The sequence below is a fragment of the Schistocerca americana genome, chromosome X (assembly GCF_021461395.2).
Source record: "Schistocerca americana isolate TAMUIC-IGC-003095 chromosome X, iqSchAmer2.1, whole genome shotgun sequence".
Taxonomy (NCBI): domain Eukaryota; kingdom Metazoa; phylum Arthropoda; class Insecta; order Orthoptera; family Acrididae; genus Schistocerca; species Schistocerca americana.
Genome location: NC_060130.1, coordinates 901,619,456 through 901,641,259, shown reverse-complemented (window position 1 = coordinate 901,641,259; position 21,804 = coordinate 901,619,456). Strand labels below are relative to the sequence as shown.

The 21,804-nt window shown below is 41.1% G+C and overlaps 1 protein-coding gene across 2 annotated transcripts in view; it reads left to right on the top strand.

The window, feature by feature from the left end:
- The window catches only part of LOC124555034 (cyclin-dependent kinase 17-like), a 204,598-nt gene that overhangs the window by 65,413 nt on the left and 117,381 nt on the right, over positions 1-21,804 (top strand). For both annotated transcript variants that reach the window (XM_047128796.1, XM_047128797.1), the window contains one exon: positions 5,157-5,237. In XM_047128796.1, coding sequence (XP_046984752.1) covers positions 5,157-5,237 — 81 coding nt within the window. The remainder of the gene's footprint in view (positions 1-5,156; positions 5,238-21,804) is intronic.

The window sequence follows — 21,804 nt, the reverse complement described above, 5'->3', positions numbered from 1 at the left end:
TACGGTGGTTTGAGGAGCATTGTGATGAACCCATATTAAAATCTTGGCAACCAAATTCACCTGATGTAAATCATATTGAACTTATCTGGGGCGCTATCGGGCGCCATCACCACATACGCAAATCAGCAGCCCATTATTCACGCGAATTACACGAGCAGTGTGTAGACATCTAATGCCACGTACTTCCACAAAACTACTGACGAAGTGTTGGATACCTGATACACAGAATCAGTGATGTGTTTCATTCCAAAGACGGACAAACAAGCTTTTAAGCAGGTGGTAATAATGTTTTGGCTCTTCAGTGTATGCATTGTGAAAAGTAGTGGTCCTATAACATTCCCTTGGAGAACTTGTGAAGTTACATTTATATCTGAAGACTTCTCTCCATTCAGAATGACATGCTGTGTTTTGTTTGCTAGAAACTCTTGAATCAGATTGCACAGCTGGCTTGATATTCCATACACTCAAATTTTGTTCATTAGATGGCAGTGCAGCACTGTATTGAACACCTTCCAGACGTGAAGGAACACTGAATCTACCTGGATGCTTTTATCTGTTGCTTTCAGGATGTCGTGGACAAACAGAGAAAGCTGCGTTTTACATGATTGTTGTTTTCAGAACCCATTTTCATTCCTACAGAGATTTTTTGTCTCCTGAAATGTCATAATGCATGAACATAAAACATGTTTTACTAATCTACAACAGATCAGTGTCAGGAGTATAAGCCTATAAGTTTAGTGTGTGTTTGGTGTCCCCTCTTGAAAATGGGGATGACTTGTGCTTTTTTACAACATTAGGAATGCTTTGCTCCTCAAGAGACTTACGGTACACTGCTGTTAGAATAGGAGCAAGTTCTTTCACATACTCTATGTAGAACCAAAATAGTATCCCATCAGGTCCAAAGGCCTTCCCTCTGTTGAGTGATTTCAGTTGCTTTTCTATTCCTTGGTCACTTACTTCAGTACCTGTCATTTTTGCAACAATTTAAAGGAGAAACTACAGTGCAACCTTTCTCTGTGAAACAGTGTTGGAAAAGGATGATTAGTATTTTGGCATTTTCTGTGTATCCTCTGATTCAGTGCCATTATGGTCACAGAGTATCAGGACATGTGGCTGCTATCCATTTACTGATTTAACACAAGGCCAAAACAAAAGGATTTTCTGTCAAGTTTGTAGATTGAATTTTACTTTCAAATAAATTGAACTCTTCGCACATGGCCCTCCTTATACTAATTTTGGCTTTATTAAGTTTTGTTTGTCAGTGAGGCTTTGGCTATGTTTAAATTCACAATGAAACTCTCTCTGCTTTTATAGCAGCTTTCTAACATGGTGGGTCTCCTCCATTCCTCACAATTTTGCTCATCACATGCCTGTCTAAAGTGTATTGTACAACGCTCTTGAACTTTATCCATTAATGCTCAGCATTGTCAGCTATAGCAGTCTTATGATCACTGATTCTCTGTTCTATGCTGAATGAGTTGAAAAGTTCAGGTCTGTTTATCAGCAGCATGTCCAAGATGTTACCTTCATGATTCAGTTCTCTGATTAACTGCTTGAGGTAATTTTCAGATATGGCATTTAGAACAAATTCACACGATTCTCTGTCCCTAGTACCTGTCCTGATCACTTGAGTCTCCTAGTCTATAGTTGGTAAGTTGAAATCTCCACATCAAACTATAACACGACAGGAAATACACTAAATATTTTCCTAGTTTCCCCCTGTGACTGATCCACCTTAAACATTTGTCTTTACCCATATCTGAACTAAACCCACTAGTTACTATCATATTTTTTTATTGCTATAAATGTGTATCCACTACCAGTGTTCAGCCTGTCTTTGCAATACACATTTCAGTCCTAATTTAGAATTTCATTGTTGTTGATGTCTGGTTTCAGCCAACATTCTGTCCTGAGTATTGTGTGGGCAGGGTTACCATTTATGAGTGAGACTAGTTTGGGAACCTTCCCATGGATGCTTTTGCAGTTAACTAATACTTTATTAACGTTCTCTGATCTGCAATGATGAGTGCTACCATTTCTGGACTCAGAACTCATCTTATTGGGCCTGTGGAGGGATTTCTCTATCGTAAAAACTTTACATATGCACGCAGCACTTACTCCATCTCTTTGGTAGCTGCGTCCTGCATGTCAGGCATGGCTGACCCATTAAGGGGGGGTCTACGTTTCTACACCTGATAGCTGAGGTCAAGAAATCCACATACAATATTATCACAAAATTGTCTGAGCATTTAAGTCTTCCACTCGGCTCCAAGCCAGTGAACTGCAGTCCATTCTGGGGATGATAGCAAGGTTAGACCTCTTCACCCCATCAGCCAACTGCCTGTAGGAACCAAACATGGCCTCTGAACTCAGGCAGCAGGCATCATTCTTGCCAATACGAGTTACAATTTGCACTGTGTGCACCCAGCCCACATCTCACATCTCAGATTGCATTTTTATCGTTTCATGGCTCAATAACAGGAAATATTAGCTAGCTCCTGAAGAGACATAAAACCAACACTGTCTTTAGGTCCCCAGCAAAGATCTTGCAAATAAAGAATCTGGTGAAAGATGATGTGGGCCTCAGAAAACTTGGAATATACTGTATGGATGTGGGTGGCTTTATGTCAGCCAGACTGTCCACACTGTTGAACACTGGTGCATAGAACATTAAAGGTGTTTCTGCCTATGCTATCCCAAGAAATCAGCTGTAGTGGAACATGCACTTGAAAACACACTGAATTAAATTCAACTGGACTTCTATTATTAAACGGACCAACAGTTTCTGGGATAGTGTAATAAACGAAGCAATGGAGACAGCACAAACAGTAGAGATGGTGGACTGTAACTGAGTACAGCCTGGCATCCTGTGATTTAGGAGTTGAAGTGGGCACAATGGTTGCACCACCAAAACATCACCATAGATGGTGTGGGACTGAGCACAAGTGACATCACTGGCAACAGCGTGGATATATAAGCACGGTAGCAGCATCCACATAAAGGTCAATCACTTGACAATGGCACAGGAGATCTCTGCCAAAAGCTCATGGGCAGTTAACCACTCGTCGCAGCTTGAAACCCAAGAATATTTTATTAATGAATATCGCTGTGAGAACATGCATTCATTCTAGCATACACAAGTAAAATATGAGGTACAATTCACTTCATTGCTGAAGTATGTGAGAAATAGAAACTAAACTAAGTTACTGTGTATTAGCAAACTGCAAGAGTTCCAGTTATGTTCTCTCAGCTCTGTGATAACTGCTACACTTAGATTTTCTTTCTTCAGTAGTTCAACAGTGGTGTCACACCTTTAGTCTTTTGGAACTTGCCTAGTTTGCAAAAAGGTATTGCACAGTTTAGTAAGGTGGTGAATTAAGAGTGGATCTTGACATTTTGGAATTTCAGCTGAGATTGGATCCAAACCAGCTGCTTTATTGTTTTTAAGTTCTCAGATTGCTGCGCACACCTCTTCATCTGTGATATCACTTTTTTTACTAATAGCTCCATTTTTGGCTCATTTTTGATTAAGCATTAAAACCATTAACATAGAAATACACTATCTGATGAAAAGTATCTGGACATCCCTACCTAAAGTGGGAATGACCACTGGATGTCATGAGAGGTGGACCCACCAGTATAAAGGGAGATGGAGAGTATTGTGTCTTCTGTAGAGAAGCAGGAACACAGAGTGGTTGGTCGGGATGGCTCACTGCCTTTGGACATGGACTAATCATTTGATGTCACCTTAATACGTGTTACCGGACAGGATCCTTCAAGCATTGTGGAGAGTGGTTGTAAAAAAATCACAAGAAGCCAGCAGAAGGAATCACTCGTGTGCTCCAAAGTGCTGCTAGCAGTTCAGCTGATACAATGGATATGCATAGGGAGTTAAAAAAATGGGGTACATTGTTTGAGCAGCTCCTCATAAGCCATACATTTGTTTAGGGAATGCTAAGTGATGTTTGAGGTGGTATAAAGGGCAATACTACTGGACAGTGGATGGCAGGAAACAAGTGATTTAGAGTCTTGAATCTTGTTATACACTGGCAATGCAGTGGAAGTGTTCGGGTTTGCCGAGTACCAAGTGTGTGTTAACCTGCCATCATGTGTAGTACCAACGATGCATTATGGAGGTGGTGTTACCGTATGGGCTAGTTCTTGTGGTTAGGGTGTGTTTGCTTATTGTGGTTAAGAAATTGCAAAATGTGGAAGGATATTAACATATTTGACAGTGTTGTGAGCTCTGTAGGGTAGAGGGGAAATCCAGAGGCAATGACTGTTTCTATCAGAGATGATAACTGTTTGTGTCAGAGACAATGATTGATTGTATCAGCATAACAGTGCATCATATCATAAAGCAGCATTGTGAGGCAATGGCTTGTGGACAATAAAATTCCTGAAATGGACTGGCCTGCCCAGAATCCTAAGTTGAAGCCAATGGATCACTTCTTGGATGAGTCAGCACATTGACTTCTCTCCAGACTGCAGTGTTTAACAACACTACCTTCTGTGGTTTTGGTTCTTGGGGAGAAATTGACTGTCATTCCTCCACAGACATTCATACACATCACTGAAAGATTCCCTAGCAGAGTTATAAGCAGATGTTATAAAGATGAAGGGCAGACACACCCCATATTAATGTGCACTAATAGGTGATGGGACACTTTGGATCAAATAACATATTTAACAATTAATGACTCAGATACAAACAACAATACATTATAAAAATGACAGACTGATAGTGCATTGACAAGAAAAAAGTAGTGAAAAGTGTTAGGCTTTCCAATTTTAATTGATTTCTAAACTTTACTTTTTTCATTTCATGGCAAATTTAATGGCAATGAAAGTTATAACAAAAGATAAAACAACCATAAAATTACTGGAAACAGTGGAAGAAACTGCCATAAAATTACCGGAAGCACGTGGAAGAAGACTGTTTTAAGAAATGGAACATTCAAAATTGCAAATAAACACAGCTAACATATTTTAAAATTTGCTTTTTCTAGTGTTTCGTGGAAATGCCCTTTATATGACCATTGAGTTCCAAATAATATTGGTTATTATAGTACTAAGATTCAATTTCCAAATGTTATTGCTCAATTAGCTTTGTTTATACATTCAGTTTTACATATTTCTGTGTGATTAATTTTTAGGTGTTGTTTCTGGATTTTCGGAATTCAACAGGAAGCTTTCACTGTCACATTCTCGAATTCTGGAACCAACGCAGCATGGAGGTAAGCACATCACCAGGTTTCACTGTTTGTGTTTTGTATTTGCACTTTCTTTATGTAGTCTAAGATCGTCACCATTATTATTTGATATTAGTGGCAAGTAATCCTTCAGGTACATATTCCTTATTGGAATTTGTTTAATATCATCATAACCTATACATTTGACAGCTATTCCATTGTTAAATAACCTTCCAACTGCTCATTAGTAAACAGTTTAACCACAATTGTACTATGACATCCTGATTATATGTGATACAAACTTGGAACACTCATAATGAAATACAACAATTTTATGAAAAGCATTCATCATAACAGGAGACGTTGAGTCGCAGAGAGGCACAACAAAAAAGACTGCTATAAATTTTAGTTTTTGCCCAAAGGCCTTCTTCTGAAATAGAAAACATACACACATTCATACAAGCACATCTCATCCATGCAACGTCTGTTCCTTTCCACAGCCCTCATTATCACACCAAGGATTTCTGGCCACAGTATGTCAGATTGCCGAGTCACCCTATTTGATTCATAGCCAAGGGTTATGCTCTTTGGGTCTTGAAGGTACACCACTCACACTCCTCGAGTGATGTAAATCTCATTTTTTTTTGTCCCTGGAGTCTATGGTGAACCTGCAAGATAACTTTTCAAAATAAAGTCCCAGCAAAAATGCAATTCCCCATAGTATAGAAAAGGCGAAAATGTGAAACTGACACAGCTGCAAAGACTGGTTTTCTCTCTTGGCAGTTTCTAAGACAGTTATTTTGTAGAACTGTGGTAAACCATCTACAAGAAGACAGACCATTTAATTATTTAATTGAGGAATTCAAAGGGGCTTCAGGGAAGATATATGGTTGAGATGAACAACATGTTCAACAATTCCATATATTTCAAGAAAATAACTCTGTGCTCAGGTAGACATTTTTTTCGTAGAGGAACACAGAGTGAAAAACTCAGTAACTAATCTGTCAGATGCTCATGAATGTGACATTGAATATAAAATCTCAGAGTCCTTTTGTTTGACAAGGAGATGGGGTCTCCCATCTCCCTCTCTTGTTTAACTAATAAGCAAAGTTATTATAGAATAGGAAAAAAAGGCTTCAGAACTTATAAACAATGGACTTTGTGTGTTAGAGAAAGAGAGAGAGAGAGAGAGAGAGAGAGAGAGAGAGAGAGAGAGAGAATGAATCAGTGTTCAAAGCTTAGCCTTTACTGATAACTTAGAAGTTATTGCTAATACTAAACACTGTGTTTAATGGCACAGTGGTTAAGGCACTAGACTCGCATTCGAAAGAAGCAGTTGTTCAAATTGCCACCTGACCGTACAGTAGCAGATCTTTTCATGGGAAACCACCCTTTCAAACAGGTATCATCCTTGCATAATCTGAACTCATGCCAGACACTTGTGACCTCATCATGGATGGGGCGACTAACCCAAGTAGGTTGTCAGTGTGGTTTCTGGACCATGTAATGGTCTTCTCTGATTGTCATTGACAAGAACTTCCAGTGTCAGGGTTCACACTTCGGTTGCTTATATTCATGGTCACCCACACTCTCCGATCCCCTCCCTACCCCCCATCATGGGGAGTCACTGGGAATTGATCAAGTGTCATCCAGGAATATGCCTGCTCAGCCCAACCCATACAACTTAGGCAAGAGGACTACTTACTATTCAAGATAATGATGTAACTCACTACTGGTCATGTGATATAAAATGGGTGGGAAATCTGTGGCCCAATGAGAACACATTAAAATGGTGAGAAACCCCATGAACCAATAAGATTCGAGCTTCCCCTCCTCTTTATTACCATCTTTTACAACTACCTTAACTGTGTAGACCTCTTCATGCTGGATTGGAGCCTCACAGGGGATAGTTCTGGTTTGCTGTAAACGAGTTATTAAGAACAATAATTCCTTAGTGGCAGAGTTTGGAAATAATCACAATGATATAACAGATTAAATAGTAGTTTATTATGAACAGTTTTTTTTTGCTTCATATTATTTACAGTTTATTTGTATTTTTACAATGCTGTTTGTTATGGGCGCGCGCGTGCGTCCACACACCAACACCCACCCCCACCCCCCCCACACACACACACACACACACACACACACACACACACACACACAGGTAGAGAGAGAGAGAGAGAGAGAGAGAGAGAGAGAGAGAGAGAGAGAGAGAGAGGGGGGGGGGGGGGGGAGGGAGGGAGAGTGTGCGTGTGCATGTAGGGCTTATTTACAGAGTTTTACTTCTGAAGACTGACTACTATTAGGAACAAGAAGACATAAACACCATGTTTTCCACTATCTGTCTGTGTAGAATTTTTTAGTAATTTTCCTTCTGATTGCTTCCATTGTTTTATACACAGCATTTACATTTAATCATTTCTTTCAATATAAACAGTATTTACATTTAATCATTGTTTTTATTTCTCTATATACAATATATACATGGATAATGGGGACTATAGTCTGCTCAAAATTACTTTAGGATTGTGGAGGCACGGAGCAGATTTGTCGCATCCCTCACGGAACACACATATAATCTTGCATTTCATTCAGTTCGCAAACCACTCACTTTGTAAATGTGGAACTTGCATCACTGTGTTCTGGAAGGGCCGCCCTTTGTTTTCATTTTAATGTTATTTGCTGAGACACATTATTAAGGCTGTATATGGTCAGTCACCGAAAATGCATTTTTTGAGAATGTTACCAAATTGTCAAAGTGGGGGAACTTTTTCGGTTATTGAAGTTATGTGAACACTTTCAGTGAATGAAATCTTACAGAGACTTCAAATTTTTATCTACTCCGCACTGGAACACTGTTAGTTTTCTAATACGAGATAATTTCAGTAAAATATGACACACTATAGTATGCCCTTGCATCAAGTACCAAGCGGTCACCCATAAGGTTTTGTTATGACAAACAGATCACTAGGTTCATAATTAACCTGTAATAATTTTTCTGGTCCCCCAACTTACTTTGAACATAATAAAATACACTGAAGTCCCAAAGAAACTGGTGTAGGCATGTGTATTACAATACAGAGATAGGTAAGACTTATGACCAAAGCAGTTGAGTCCCATAGTGCTCAGAGCCTCAGAGATAGGTAAGCAGGCAGAATACGGCACTGCAGCCGGCAACAATCTATATAAGGCAACAAATGTCTGGCAGAGTTGTTGGATTGGTTACTGCTGCTACAATGGCAGGTTATCTAGATTTAAGTGAGTTTGAATGCAGTTTTATAGTTGGTGCACGAGCGATGGGGAACAGCATCTCTGAGGTAGCGATGAAGTGGGGGTTTTCCTGCACTACCAGTTCATGAGTGTACCATGAATATCAGGTAAAGCATCAAATCTTTGACATCGCTGTGACCGGAAAAAGATCCTGCAAGAATGGGACCAACGACAACTGAAGAGAATTGTTAAACATGATAGAAGTGCAACCCTTCCGCAAATAGCTGCAGGTTTCAATGCTGGGCCATCAAAAAGTGTCAGCGTGTGAACCATAATCAATATCTACTTTCAGAGCTGAAGGCCCACTTGTGTACCCTTGGTGACTGCACAACACAAAGCTTCTCCTGGGCCCATCGACACTGACATTGGACTGTTGATGACTAGACACATGTTGCCTGGTCGGACGAGTCTGGTTTCAAATTGTATCGAGCAGATGGATGTGTATGGGTATGGAGACAACCTCATGAATCCATGGACCTTGCATGTCAGTAGCGGACTGTTAAAGCTGGTGGAGGCTCTGTAAATGGTGTGGGATGTGTGCAGTTAGAGTGATATGGGGTCGCTGATACATCTAGATACAACTCTGAAAGGTGACACACATATGTAAGTGTCCTGTCGGATCACCTTCACCCATTCATGTCCATTGTGGGTTCTCACAGACTTGGTCAATTCCAGCAGGACAATGTGACACCCCACATACCCAGAATAGCTACAGAGTGGCTCCAGGAACACTCTTCTGAGTTTAAACAATTCTGCTGGCCACCAAACTCCCAGACATGAACATTATTGAGCATATCTGGGCTGTCTTGCAACGTGCTCTTCAGAAGAGATCTCCACCCTCTCATACTTTTACAGATTTATGGACAGCCCTGCAGGATTCATGGTGTCATTTCCCTCCAGCACTATGTCAGACATTAGCCGAGTCCATGGCATGTTGTGTTGCAGCACTTCTGCGTGATTGCGGGAGCCCTACATGATATTAGGCAGATGTACCAGTTTCTTTGGATCTTCATTGTATAAGACGCATGCGTTTTTAGCATGGTGACAAAATGTATCTTAAAATGGTGAACCAGTATTGGGAAAAAGAACAAATGTGATACAAAAAACATTGCTTCAGTATCACTGTAATTATATCACATATCACTATAATTATATCACAAACAGTAATATATTTTTTTCAGCGATATAGACTGAATTCCTGAGACGAACTTAATTTGTAGTTGGTTGCTGATGAAACCTTCTTACTAAAATGTCAAAACTTATACTAATTAACATTGTAAAGTGCACACTTTAAATATTTAGTTGAATCCACCTATACTTTATGTCTGTGGTGATAATGGAAAAATTCCACTGACATCACTCTCATCACTATGACACGTGATTGAAGTATCATTGTACAGATCACTGTTGTTATTTAATGAAATGAAAAATTTGTGTGCAAATAAATTTATAGTGATAAACTAGTTGTCCCTTGAATGTTTGTCCCCCCCCCCCCCCCCCCCCCCCCGAAGAGTTTCAAGCTTTGGCGTTTTCCAGTTTCCTTGTATTCCTCGAACATTTCCTTGTCCATCTTTGCAGTACTGTTTTTGTTTATGTTCAGAGCTGCAGCATTTTATCAGTTACATTGTTAATGAAGATTAGCGAGCCACCATTAAGTATTTCAGTCTCAAAATAGGGGCATAACACACAAACCATTTCTCTCGGCTGACGTCATATGGCCATTCCCTTGCGAAGAGGACAACAGTGAACTTTTCCAATCACATTTTTCAGTGAGATTTCTGCAGACATTGTTCGTTACTACAGTAACAACAAATAAGAACAAATAAAATAACAACTCGTGCAACAGTAAAATCAACAGGAAACAAAACCACGGGGTCAGCTATCATACAGGACAGAAAGTTGCCTGAAACTCAAAAAACAGTGCAAGAGGGAAGTGTTGTGGAGGTTGGGTGAAAGTTAGCAAGCTTTAGGGATGTGCTATGGCTGTAGGTATTGTGGGGCTGGCAGAATTCAGACTGTGCCTCCTGAATGGGCTCCCCCTCTACTACTTCCATCTTTAGCTATTAATCCTAAAGTAATTTTGAACAGACTAGCAGCACCAGGCGAAAGGGGGAAAAAATCACTTTCTTTCTGAGAGCTTTCATTATTTTGTATACAGTATTTACATTTCACTCTTTTCTTACACACAAACTACTTATGAACAAATAAATAAATAAATAAATACACAGCCACATGCTCAATGACTCCAATGAATAATGTGAGTACAGGAGTGTCCCGTCCCCACAGTTGACAGTTTGTCGTCCTGATGTGACAGCCCTACATTCAGCTGCAGTGCAGTGTATATCTCATGACCACCCAACTGAAAGATTACCTGGCGCACCATATGGGTCCCCCCAAGCAGGCACCACTTGTAACCGTTAGTCATGAGAGCCTTTGAGACCACTTGATGCACACCCTTAACCAGATTTTGGGTGGCACCTGCATCTATGTGGTATGTGTTTGTTTTCAGTCTTAGCCTTACAAACTCCATGATCTGTGAACTGGTCACCTCATCTTTGATCAGGTTGATAACCTTCTTATTTTATGTTGTTATGCCAAAAGGATTATAGACCCCCCGTATCCAGGCATGCCAAATTGTCTGTGAATGTAGCTGATTACTTCATGTGGATTGCAGCATTTTATCCAGCATAGGAAACTGTGGAATTGGTACATGTGGGTTTTGGAGAGGTCCAGAACATGCATATTGATATTGACAGGCTTTGTGAACTGCAATCAAACCTTTGCCATCTCCACAGTAAGATGGAGGCCCTCTTGAAATTGGGCCTTGCGATGTAATCTCTTGCGCCATAATGCCCATTCCACCACTAAACTTGATGAATTTTGTGGTATTCTGTAAATTTTCTATTGTTTTTCCAAAAAATCAATTATTCATTAACTTGTAAAAGTCACATCACAAGAACCCCCTGTTTGGTGCTAGCACAAATGTACTTCTTCAGCCAGCAACGCTGCTTGAAGAAGATACTGAGGGTGGTACTAAGAAGTTCTATAATCCAACCTGAGACATTGCTGGAGGTTTCTGTAGTGCAAAATATATCGCCGTTTATTCCCCAACATTGTCAACAGCTTTGGGATGGACCCATTTTGCTGGACTAGGCTCTCTGGACGCAGCAGCAAGTCACTGTGCATGCCACGCAAATGGTGGAATATGCCAGTTTTACCTCCAGAACATATATCTTTCCAGAATCCTCAGCCACATCATGCATTGTTTCTTTATGTCTGGCAATTTCCTCCTCGGGCAGCCCTCGGAACTCTCTGAATGGTGCACTTGGTTGTGTGGAGTACCCAGTTGTTTACATCCAGGCAAAAGACATAACTTAAATCATCATGTGTCCTGTCCTCCTTGTCACTCATTCACAGGTTATTCACTTGTACACACTGGCTAAGTCTACCATGAATCCGGCATTTGAAGAAGAGCAACATGACAATATCAATCAACTGTTTGATGCTAACATTTGTATTCTTTCACATTGTGTCCCATTGAAGTTGTGGGGTGGTGAAGTATGCCTAGGAGGATAGCAAGTTCTTAAAGCCTAAGAACGGCTGCTATGAGGATTGATGCCCCTTCGTCGCTAATGCTGACATAGAGTGTCATCTGGTTCGTGTGGCGCATTGTGGTTCTTCCCATACTAACTCCACAGAATAGCACCTACTGTATGTGGCAGCGTATCAGCTTGTATGCTCATATGACTCCAGTTCAACAAATTTGAATCATACATTCGCGATAATCCTGTAAGGTGGCTGCTTGCCGAAATAAAAAAAATGTGTGTGGGAAGTTGATGGGACTTTGTTCCCATGACTGACATGCAGGAGAATGATGCCTTGTATGAGCAGGCAGATAAGTGTCATATTTGTGGGCTGCTGTTGGAGGCAGAAACAGAAACCCCACATAAGAGACCATTGTCATGTAACAAGGAAGTTCTGCGGCACAGTTCACAATTCATGCAACTTGAAGTACTGACTGCCACAGCACATTCCCACTCAACACTTGGATAATTTCAGTGTGAATAATGATAACGCCAGTGTCATTTCCAATACCACTGAAAAATACATTCCTTTTCCCGAGAGAATGACGCCAAGAATGTCGCTCTGATCACTGGATTTGCTTCAGTTCATGCACATGTCACTTCAGAAATTTGCTGAGACGACACATCAGGAGGACATGCATGTCACCAGATCTATGTACCTCAATGTACATAGTTTCAGCTTGTGATAAAGAAGGTGTGGCCTTTCCATACAAATACCTTGATTTGATGATGAAACTACATTACATATCAAAACAGCGTTCTCCAGTAAATTACCAGACACTGCCATAATGCATGTGGTGTATGAGCACATGGTAAATGTTTGGCAGGAATTCGGCATCCCTTATTTAGGAGAAAGTGCTAGATTGTATGAGGGGTGTTCAATAAGTGATAGCAACACATTTTTTTATGAAAGCAGGTTGGTTTTATTCAGGATTCCAGTACATCATATTATTCATCTCTCTTTTTGCTATAAAACCATACTTTTCAACATAAGCTCTGTTCAATGTGATGGTCTTACACTACCTTATTGGGAGGGCCTTTATGCCTGTATGATACCATTCTAATGGTCGACATGGGAGGCAACTTTGTGCTTCATCAGTAACAGAGACGTCCAGTTGAGCAGTGAGGTGTTTGATTGTGATCCATCGTTCACCTCAAATGAAAGTGTCCACAGACCCCAACATTGTGAGAGTGTCTGCACATCCCAACATTGCAGGAGTGACAGTGGTTTGCAGCCAGCTAGCATGTGGAAGATCATACATGTTTGCACAACCTTGTTGCAGTGATGACAGGTACCTCACTCAGTGACTAACTGTGCTTTTGTTCCCTGCCAGGTCTCTGTCGGCATTCTGCAAGTGCTTATAAATATCTATGATGCTCTGGTTTTCTGCCAAAAGAAACTCTGTAACAGCTCTCTGCTTGGGAGACACATCCATTACAGGTGCATTTTGAAGGCTAGGTATAGAACTGCCACCTATCGGAACTTAATGAAACAAGAGGGACTGAAGCGGGAATATTCCATGAAGTCCCACAACAAATTCTGCACTTTTCAGTTTAAATTGGGCGAGGAAAAAATGTGTTGCATTACTTACTGAAGACACCGCATCCATGAACACTGATGTTCACCTGCATGCAGACAGTTGAGAGACATTCTGAAGTGTATGCCTGTGCACATACTCTCTGGATCCTGCCATCTGTTACACTACGCCAGGGCTTTTGTTGGCACTATGTTAAGAAGAACATCGAACTGTTGAATGCAGGATTCACAGTGGATTTAGGCAGTGTGTGCGCAGGTCAGCCAAGGAGAATAATCCACGAATGAGTGATGAGGAGTGCTAGTCATCTGAAGATTTAAGTTACATCCTTTACCTGGATGTAAACAACCTTTGCTGATACGCAATGCAACAGAGCCTATGATTTGGAGGGTTCCAATGGCTGTGTGGGGAGAGAATCATCAAATTGAAGGAAAAGATCCACGGCGTGGCTGAGGATGCTGATGAGTGATATGGTGTGGAGTGAGAACTGGCGCATCCTACCCATTTGTGTGGTGTGCACAGCAACTTGAGACTGTGTCCAGAGTGCTTAGTATCGCAAAATGGCTCCATCCTGAAGCTGTTTACAATGCTGGTGATCAAACCACAATATATTCTACATTACAAAATCGTCTAGTAACGTCTCAGGTTGGGGATGGTACTTCTTAATATCACCCACAGTATCTCCTTCAAGTAGCATTGCTGGTTGGAGTACATTCATGTTAACACCAGACAGAAAGTTATTGTGACCTGTGACTTTGAAATTGACTTTTACAAGTTAATGAATTATTCAGTTTTCAGAACAACCATGGAAAATGTTAGAGAATACTACAAAATTCATTTAGTTTAGCAGTGGGATGGGCGTTATGCTGCAAGATATTACATTGCCTGGCCAAATTTCAAGTGGGCCATCATCTTCAGTGAAGAACTATTTGCTGTGGAGATGGCAAAGGTTTCAGTGCAGTTCATAAAATCTGTCTACATTGGTATGTGTGTTCTGGACATCTCCAAACTCCGCTTGTGCCAATTCCACTGAGAGTTTGCAAAACCAGAGAGAATGAGTTTCATCTACTGGGTGAAAGGTGAAGTAATTAGATACAAGTACAAAGAATTTGACAAATCTGGATATGCGGCTGACAATCAATTTAGAATAACATAAGGTTATCAGCTTTATTAATGACAAGGTGAATCATTTACAAATTGTGGAGTTTGTAGGGCTCGGATTGAAAATGTACATATACCACATAGATGCAGATGCCACCCAGAAGCGATCGAAGGTTGTGCATTGTATGAACTCAAGGGCTCTCATGACTGGTGATTACAACCGGTGTCTGTTTGAGGGCATTGATACCATACACTATCTAGTGCACTCATTCAATTGAGGGGTCAAGAGATACACATAGCACTATAGCTGAAATTAAAGCTGTTGCATCATGGTGAAAAGCTGTTTATGTGTGGGATCAGGATCTGCACCCTCCTGTACTCACACTACCCATTGGAGTGATAGTGTGTAGCTGTGTGTGTGTGTGTGTGTGTGTGTGTGTGTGGTTTGAAAGAAATGATTGAAATGCAAATACTGTGTATCAAATGGTGAATACAATCAGAAAGAAAATGATTAAAACATTTCCCATTTCTTCAATTTCAACGGTTTGTTGAAAGGAAACCAACAACTTTGTTAAATACCTTAAAGTGTTCATTAACAATTGTGTCAACAGTTACAGTATTTACATTAGGAGACTAGTTTTGAACCTTACCGATTCATTTTCAAGCCTGACCTACTGGAGCTGCACTGAAAGTGCCTTATCTTAATAATAAATATCAAAATGGCAACATAGCTCTTATAAATGTTTGCAAAATGAATACCCCAATCCACATATGCCTCTTATGAAGTCAAAATCAAACTCACCTGGTAAGAGGTGTGTATGGATTGTGGCAATTATTCAGCAAACATTTATAAAACATGTGTTGCCACTTTGATGTTTATTATTAACATCAAGCATTGTCAGTGCAGTCTCAGTATACCAGGCTTGAAAATGAACCTGTAAAGTTCAAAACTAGTCGCCTAATGTAAGTACTGCAACTGTTAACAGAATCGTTAATAAAGACTTTAAGGAGTAAAACATATACATAGACAAATAAAAGGTAACGTAGTGTTTAAGTTTGTCTTGTGCCTAATGGTCATAAGTCTTCAGAAAAAATACTTCGTGTGTCTGGGAAAGGGTATGGGGGATGTATGGGCATGCATGTGTGTAAATACACCAAAAAACTTATAAATTATTGTATATAAGAAAACAGCCTTGTAAAAAATACCGTTGTGTGAATAGTGAATGATTTTAATTAAAAGTAATTGATAAACAACAAATTATTGTGAATAAAAACACACACTGCATATAACAAATAGCATTGTATAAAGGAAAATAAATTGTAATCATTGTGATTATTTCCAGAGACTGCCACTATAGAATTACTGTTAATAATAATTTGCTTATAACAAACCTGAACCTACCCCTCGTGATGCGCAGAACTGGAATGAAGTATACTACACGGTTGAACTAGTTACAAAGGATGATAAGTGGAAGGAGGGGAGCTTGAATCTTATTGCTTCGTGTGGTTTCCCACCAATTTCATGTCACATGACCAGTATAGAGTTATATCATGCATGACCTTGAATGTAAGTAGCCCATTTTCCCAAGGTACATGGGTATGGCAGGGGTGCTCTTCGATGACCTTAATCACTTTCCAGTAATTCGTGGGGGGGGGGGGGGGGGGGGGAGGGGGTTGACACATGAGTATAAGTCACCAAAGTGTGTGTAACGCGATACCTGAAATACTTGTCAGTGACCTTGAGATGAGATTGTTATATGGAACTGAAACTGCTCTGATAATCCACTAGCCCAATTGTATGTTTTTTTTTTTTAAGATGACAAAATAAAGCAGGAACATCTTTGAAAAATGACTTAATGCTAAAGGCATGCCTCAAAATATTGTATGACAAACCTGTGCTCTAGAAAATGCATCATCGTAAGAGAGAAACTCCACTATGGATAGAATAAGTTAAGTTTTCAGAGGTATTGTGTTTCACACCCCTTGGAGAGAGGAGACTGCCATCAGCACTGAACAATGTAGCCACCTAAGAATGACAATTGAACTCCAGAAAAGCCCACAGACTAACACAGGATTACCAGAACAAAAAGTAAGACAGTGGTGTGCACTATTGTGACATTACAGAATACCTGAGTTTGGAGGGAGGAAGGAATATTATTAGAATTTAATGTCCCATTAATGAAGAGACCATTATAGATGAAACACAAGCTTGGATTGGGAAAGGTTGGGGTAGGAAATCAGCCATGTGTATTTCAAAGGAACCATCCCAGCATGCACCTAGCAAGATGCAGGTAAACCACAGGAAACCTAAATATGGATGGCTCGGTGGGGACTTGAACAGCCACTCACCTGATTACAAGCCCAGTATATAACCACAGCACCAGCATGCTCAGGAGAGAGAGAGAGAGAGAGAGAGAAAGAGAGAGAGAGAGAGAGAGAGAAAGAGAGAGAGAGAGAGAGAGAGAGAGAGAGAGAGAGAGAGAGAAACTGACTGACTTCTTACATGCACAAGTGAAAAAAAGTGATATGGTAACAACCATCCATAGTGGCTATCGCTAGAATTCATAAAAAAAAAGGAGTAAAGATGTTTTGTATATACTGAAGAAAATACTTTATTGAAATATGTAATACATACATATTGCCCAACCAAAAAAGTGAAGTGCCCAGAAGGGCAGGAGCAAAATTGAGTCAAACCTCATTCCTTGACCTCTCTCTGTGTGGGAACATCTATTAGATAATCAGTGATAATGCACTGTGCGTCGAACAACTTTGGCCGCTGAATTTGTTATCTCCGCACCGCCTCGGCCGAGGCACTATGAGCCCACCTATCAGTATCACATTGCACTCACTCTTGTGTGGTTGCATGCTTTGTATCCTGAGGCTGGTTCACAGTAGTTGTAACTGGACCATGATATCCTGGATACTGGCTTTGGGACGGAGCTCACAGCAGAGCTTGGCGCACATGTGTCCTGTTGAGTACATATCTTGGGATTCCCTCAGGGTGCTCATTACTCTTTCCGTGAGTACCTGCTTTGTGAGCACAGGGCTCAAAGTTATGGTAGCATCTCCTTTCTCTCCTGTGCTGCAATCCTGCATCTGACTACCCTTCCTCCAGTTGTTCTATTTCTCATTGTGGCAGCCTTTGAAGTTAGCCCATCTATTCCCTAGGTTTTGCCTTCCTTTCTTGGAATATTCTGTCATTCACCACCTTTTGGCTTGAAGTAATTTGTGGTCTCCTGGGTTTGACCATTATCAAGTGGGTTTGACCATTATCCAAATTTTTCTGTGGTGTGGACAAGCTGAGGAAGAATGTCTTAAATAGCTCTTACTGCATACAGTATTACAGATCATCTGTGCGCAATATCTGCGTAGGCACTTCAAACCCAATATGGTAGCCAATCTGACATGATGGGGTATTATGTACCCTTTCGGTTGACTCCTGACTACACAAGGATGGCACTGATAATGATTGAGCTGCTAGTGCCCCACATATGCCAAAGAATAAATGCCCATCTCTCTGGGGCATCAGGACTCTTGGCAATGGCTATTGTGCCAGATAGCCTGTGCTATGGCTGGGTGGTGCCCTTGGGGAGAGCTCTTGATCAGAGTAGGTGGGATCGGGCATTTCACACATGAAACATATTAACTTACACTAGAACAGTGGCCATTCTGATCCAGCCAATATGATCTCTTCAGACAGGAATCGAAACTGCAATGCAAACTTACAGCCCTACTGTTTTCTCTAACTTGACTACCCCATGTGTAGAAGGACAGCCAGATGTCCAGGAGTAAAACATTTTATTTAGTACGTAGTATGTACTCAAAGTGATGGAGATACTTTCACTGTGACAAAGCCATTATTTTTTATGGAGCATATTGAAGATAAATTTGCAGAAGCTGAATCATTAGGAAAAATGCACACTGGTTTGCTATTGATTAAAGTGTCTTCTGTTACACAGTCTACAGCTCTTCAATCATTTGACTGTCTAGCTGGCATAGCAGTGGCCATTGCCCCACACAAGACTTTGAAGATGGTCCATTGAATCACCTTCAACTGAGACCTTACCCTCCACACAGACAAGGAGCTATGGGCTAATTTTGAACAGCGAGGTGTAAATTTTGTCTGACTCGTTCAAAAAGGTCCTGGGGATAATAGAATAGATACAGGCACCTTTATCTCAACCTGTGAAGGGAAATTCCTCTCAGAAAAAGTCAGTCATGGTGTACAGATCTAATGGGAAACCTTACATCCCCCTACGGTTCTTTCAGTGCTTGCACTAGATCCGCATGTCGTCCCATTGCACAGAAAACTTAAAACATGGTAACTGTGGATGAACACTCCACGAAGGTAGTCTTTGTGAACAACCACCTCTGTGTGTGTAAATTGTACAAAACAGCATCCTCCACGTTAACGGGTTTGCCTAGTCTTCAAGAAAGAAACGAAAATACAGGAATATAAATCTCTTGATTGTCTGTTGGATACTGAGACACATAAGAAAAAAAATTATGTAGAAGTCTCAGTCATCACACCCACTACCCCAATTTTTTCAAAATGAATTCTCCCACTGCCCCTCTCTCTTGCAGTTCCCATGGCACCATCTTTGGGAACCGTTTCTCATACCCGGCCGGAAGTCAGCTTTCTCCTCCAGTGTCTACCTCTCTCTCAGGACCCCTTTCTTTGGAAACCCACAGATCAGAGGCTTGATCCGAATCAGGAACGACCACTTTTGGGCCCCAGGACTGTGCCTGCTCTTCATCTGTCCCCATGCACATTGGGGATACACCTCCACAAGAATCCTGGCCGCCAATGGCTGCGAAGCAGAGGAAGAAGAAGAAGAAGAAGAAGAACAAGGGCTAGGCTACTGCGGTGACACTGGAGACACCAGATCCACACATGCCATTGTTTTCTGGACCAATGCTCGTTGATGTGGTTACACCACCATTGGTGACAGGCTGCGATCCTGGGGTATGACCAGTCCTCCTGGCCCCTTCACTCATAACCTGGATACCCTTAACATGGTCGTTCAGTGGAACTGTAATGGATATTATGATCACCTGCTGGAACTAAAACAACTTATTTCCTCCTCTTGTGCCATCTGCATTGCCCTACAGGAAACGCACTTCACTGATCATCAATCCTCACTACTCCATAGTTATTGTGCATTCTGTCAGAACCATGCTGGCCCTGAGAGGGCATCTGGAGGGGTCTGTACACTGATCAGCCAGAAAATTACAACTGCCTACTCGATTGCCTGTATGTCCACCTTTGGCATGGATAACAACAGCAATGCATCATGACATGGAAGCAATGAGGCCTTGGTAGGTCGCTGGAGGGAGTTGGCAGCACATCTGCACACCCAAGTCACCTAATTCCCATAAATTCCGGGGAGGGGGCCGATGAGCTCTGATGCCACGTTCAGTCACATCCCAGATGTGTTCGATTGGGTTCAGATCTGGTGAGTTGTGGTGCAGCATATCAATTGGCACTGTGTTGCTTGAACCGCTCCATTACACTCCTGGCCTTGTGAAATGGCGCATTATCTTGTTGAAAAATGCCACTGTCATCAGAAAACATGATAATCACGAAGGGCTGTACGCTCTCTGCAACCATTATACAATACTCCATGGCCATCATGGTGCCATGCACAAGCTCCACTGGATCCATGGATGTCCACATAAATGTTCCCTAGAGCTTAACGTAGCCGCCGTCAGCTTATCTTCCAGGGGAACAGCTTCTTGATGTCTGTATTGTGGGTTGGAGATGATGGATTTGCACCCTCCCATCAGCATGATGAAGATGGTATCGGGATTCATCAGAACAAGCAACACTCTACCACTGTGCCAATGTCCAGTTGCAATGATCACATGCCCATTTCAGTTGTAGTTGCCAGTGTCATGGTGTTATCATTGCCACATGTATGGGTTGTCGGCTGCGGATGCCCATCATTAGGAATGTTCGGTGCACTGTGTGTTCAAGTGCATTTGTACTCTGCCCAGCAGTCAAGACTGATGTTAGTTCTGTCAAATAGGCATGTAAAATTCTACTTCAAAAATAATTGGTTTTTGTAATGGGAAACAAATTGATACTTTCCATTCACACTGGGAGTCTCTTGAAGGATGTAATGAGCATTATTTGTTTGGGCTGACTCCAGCTACCACATTGCAAAAATGAAATTGTAATGAATTGTAATGGGAAACAAATTGATACTTTCCATTCACACTGGGAGTCTCTTGAAGGATGTAATGAGCATTATTTGTTTGGGCTGACTCCAGCTACCACATTGCAAAAATGAAATTGCAAGCAGATGCTGAAACACCAGAGAAAATGTGCCTAATGACTCTTAGGAGGGACACCTGGTGTGTGTGTGTGTGTGTGTGTGTGTGTGTGTGTGTGTGTGTGTGTGTAATTTACCATTAGACATCATGTGAAATAGAACCGCCAGTATAAAATTAGGAGACAGGGCATATTGTGTAGAGAAGTAGAGCTGGTCAGAAGAGCTTGACTTTGAACCCGGACTGCTCATTGAATGTCACGTGCATACACATCCATTGGGGACATTTCAACCGTTCTAAATCTTCCTGAGATGGCTGTTGGTGATGTGACTGTAAAGTGGAAACACGAAGAAACAACCATGTCTAAATCAAGAACAGCAGACCTCGTGTACTGATGGATAGGGACAGTTGTGCTTTACAAAGTGTGGTTGTAAAAAATGGCGTGAAATCAAGATACTCGATAGGGTGACTTAAAAATGATAAGGAAGAAAGTTCATCTCTCCCCTCCTCCTCCTCCTCCTCCTCCTCCTCCTCCTCCTCCCTCAAAGCCAATAGGATAGGATGACTAGATTTCCAAAATCAGAACACGGGACCCAAATTAGAAGTTGAAATAAATCAACATTTTGTGGAAACCTTTGTTAATATTATATCTGTGTAGTAGATTTGTGTTAAAATACTTGGTTTATGGTACAACTAGATAGGTCATTATTAAAACTAGCACTAAAGAAAGAAAAAGAAAAATCACTGAGAGACATGGCTCAGTGTTTGCACAGTGGGATCGCATTCAGGATGATGATGGTTCAAACCCACGTCCGGCCGTCCTGGTTTAGGTTTTCTGTGATTTGC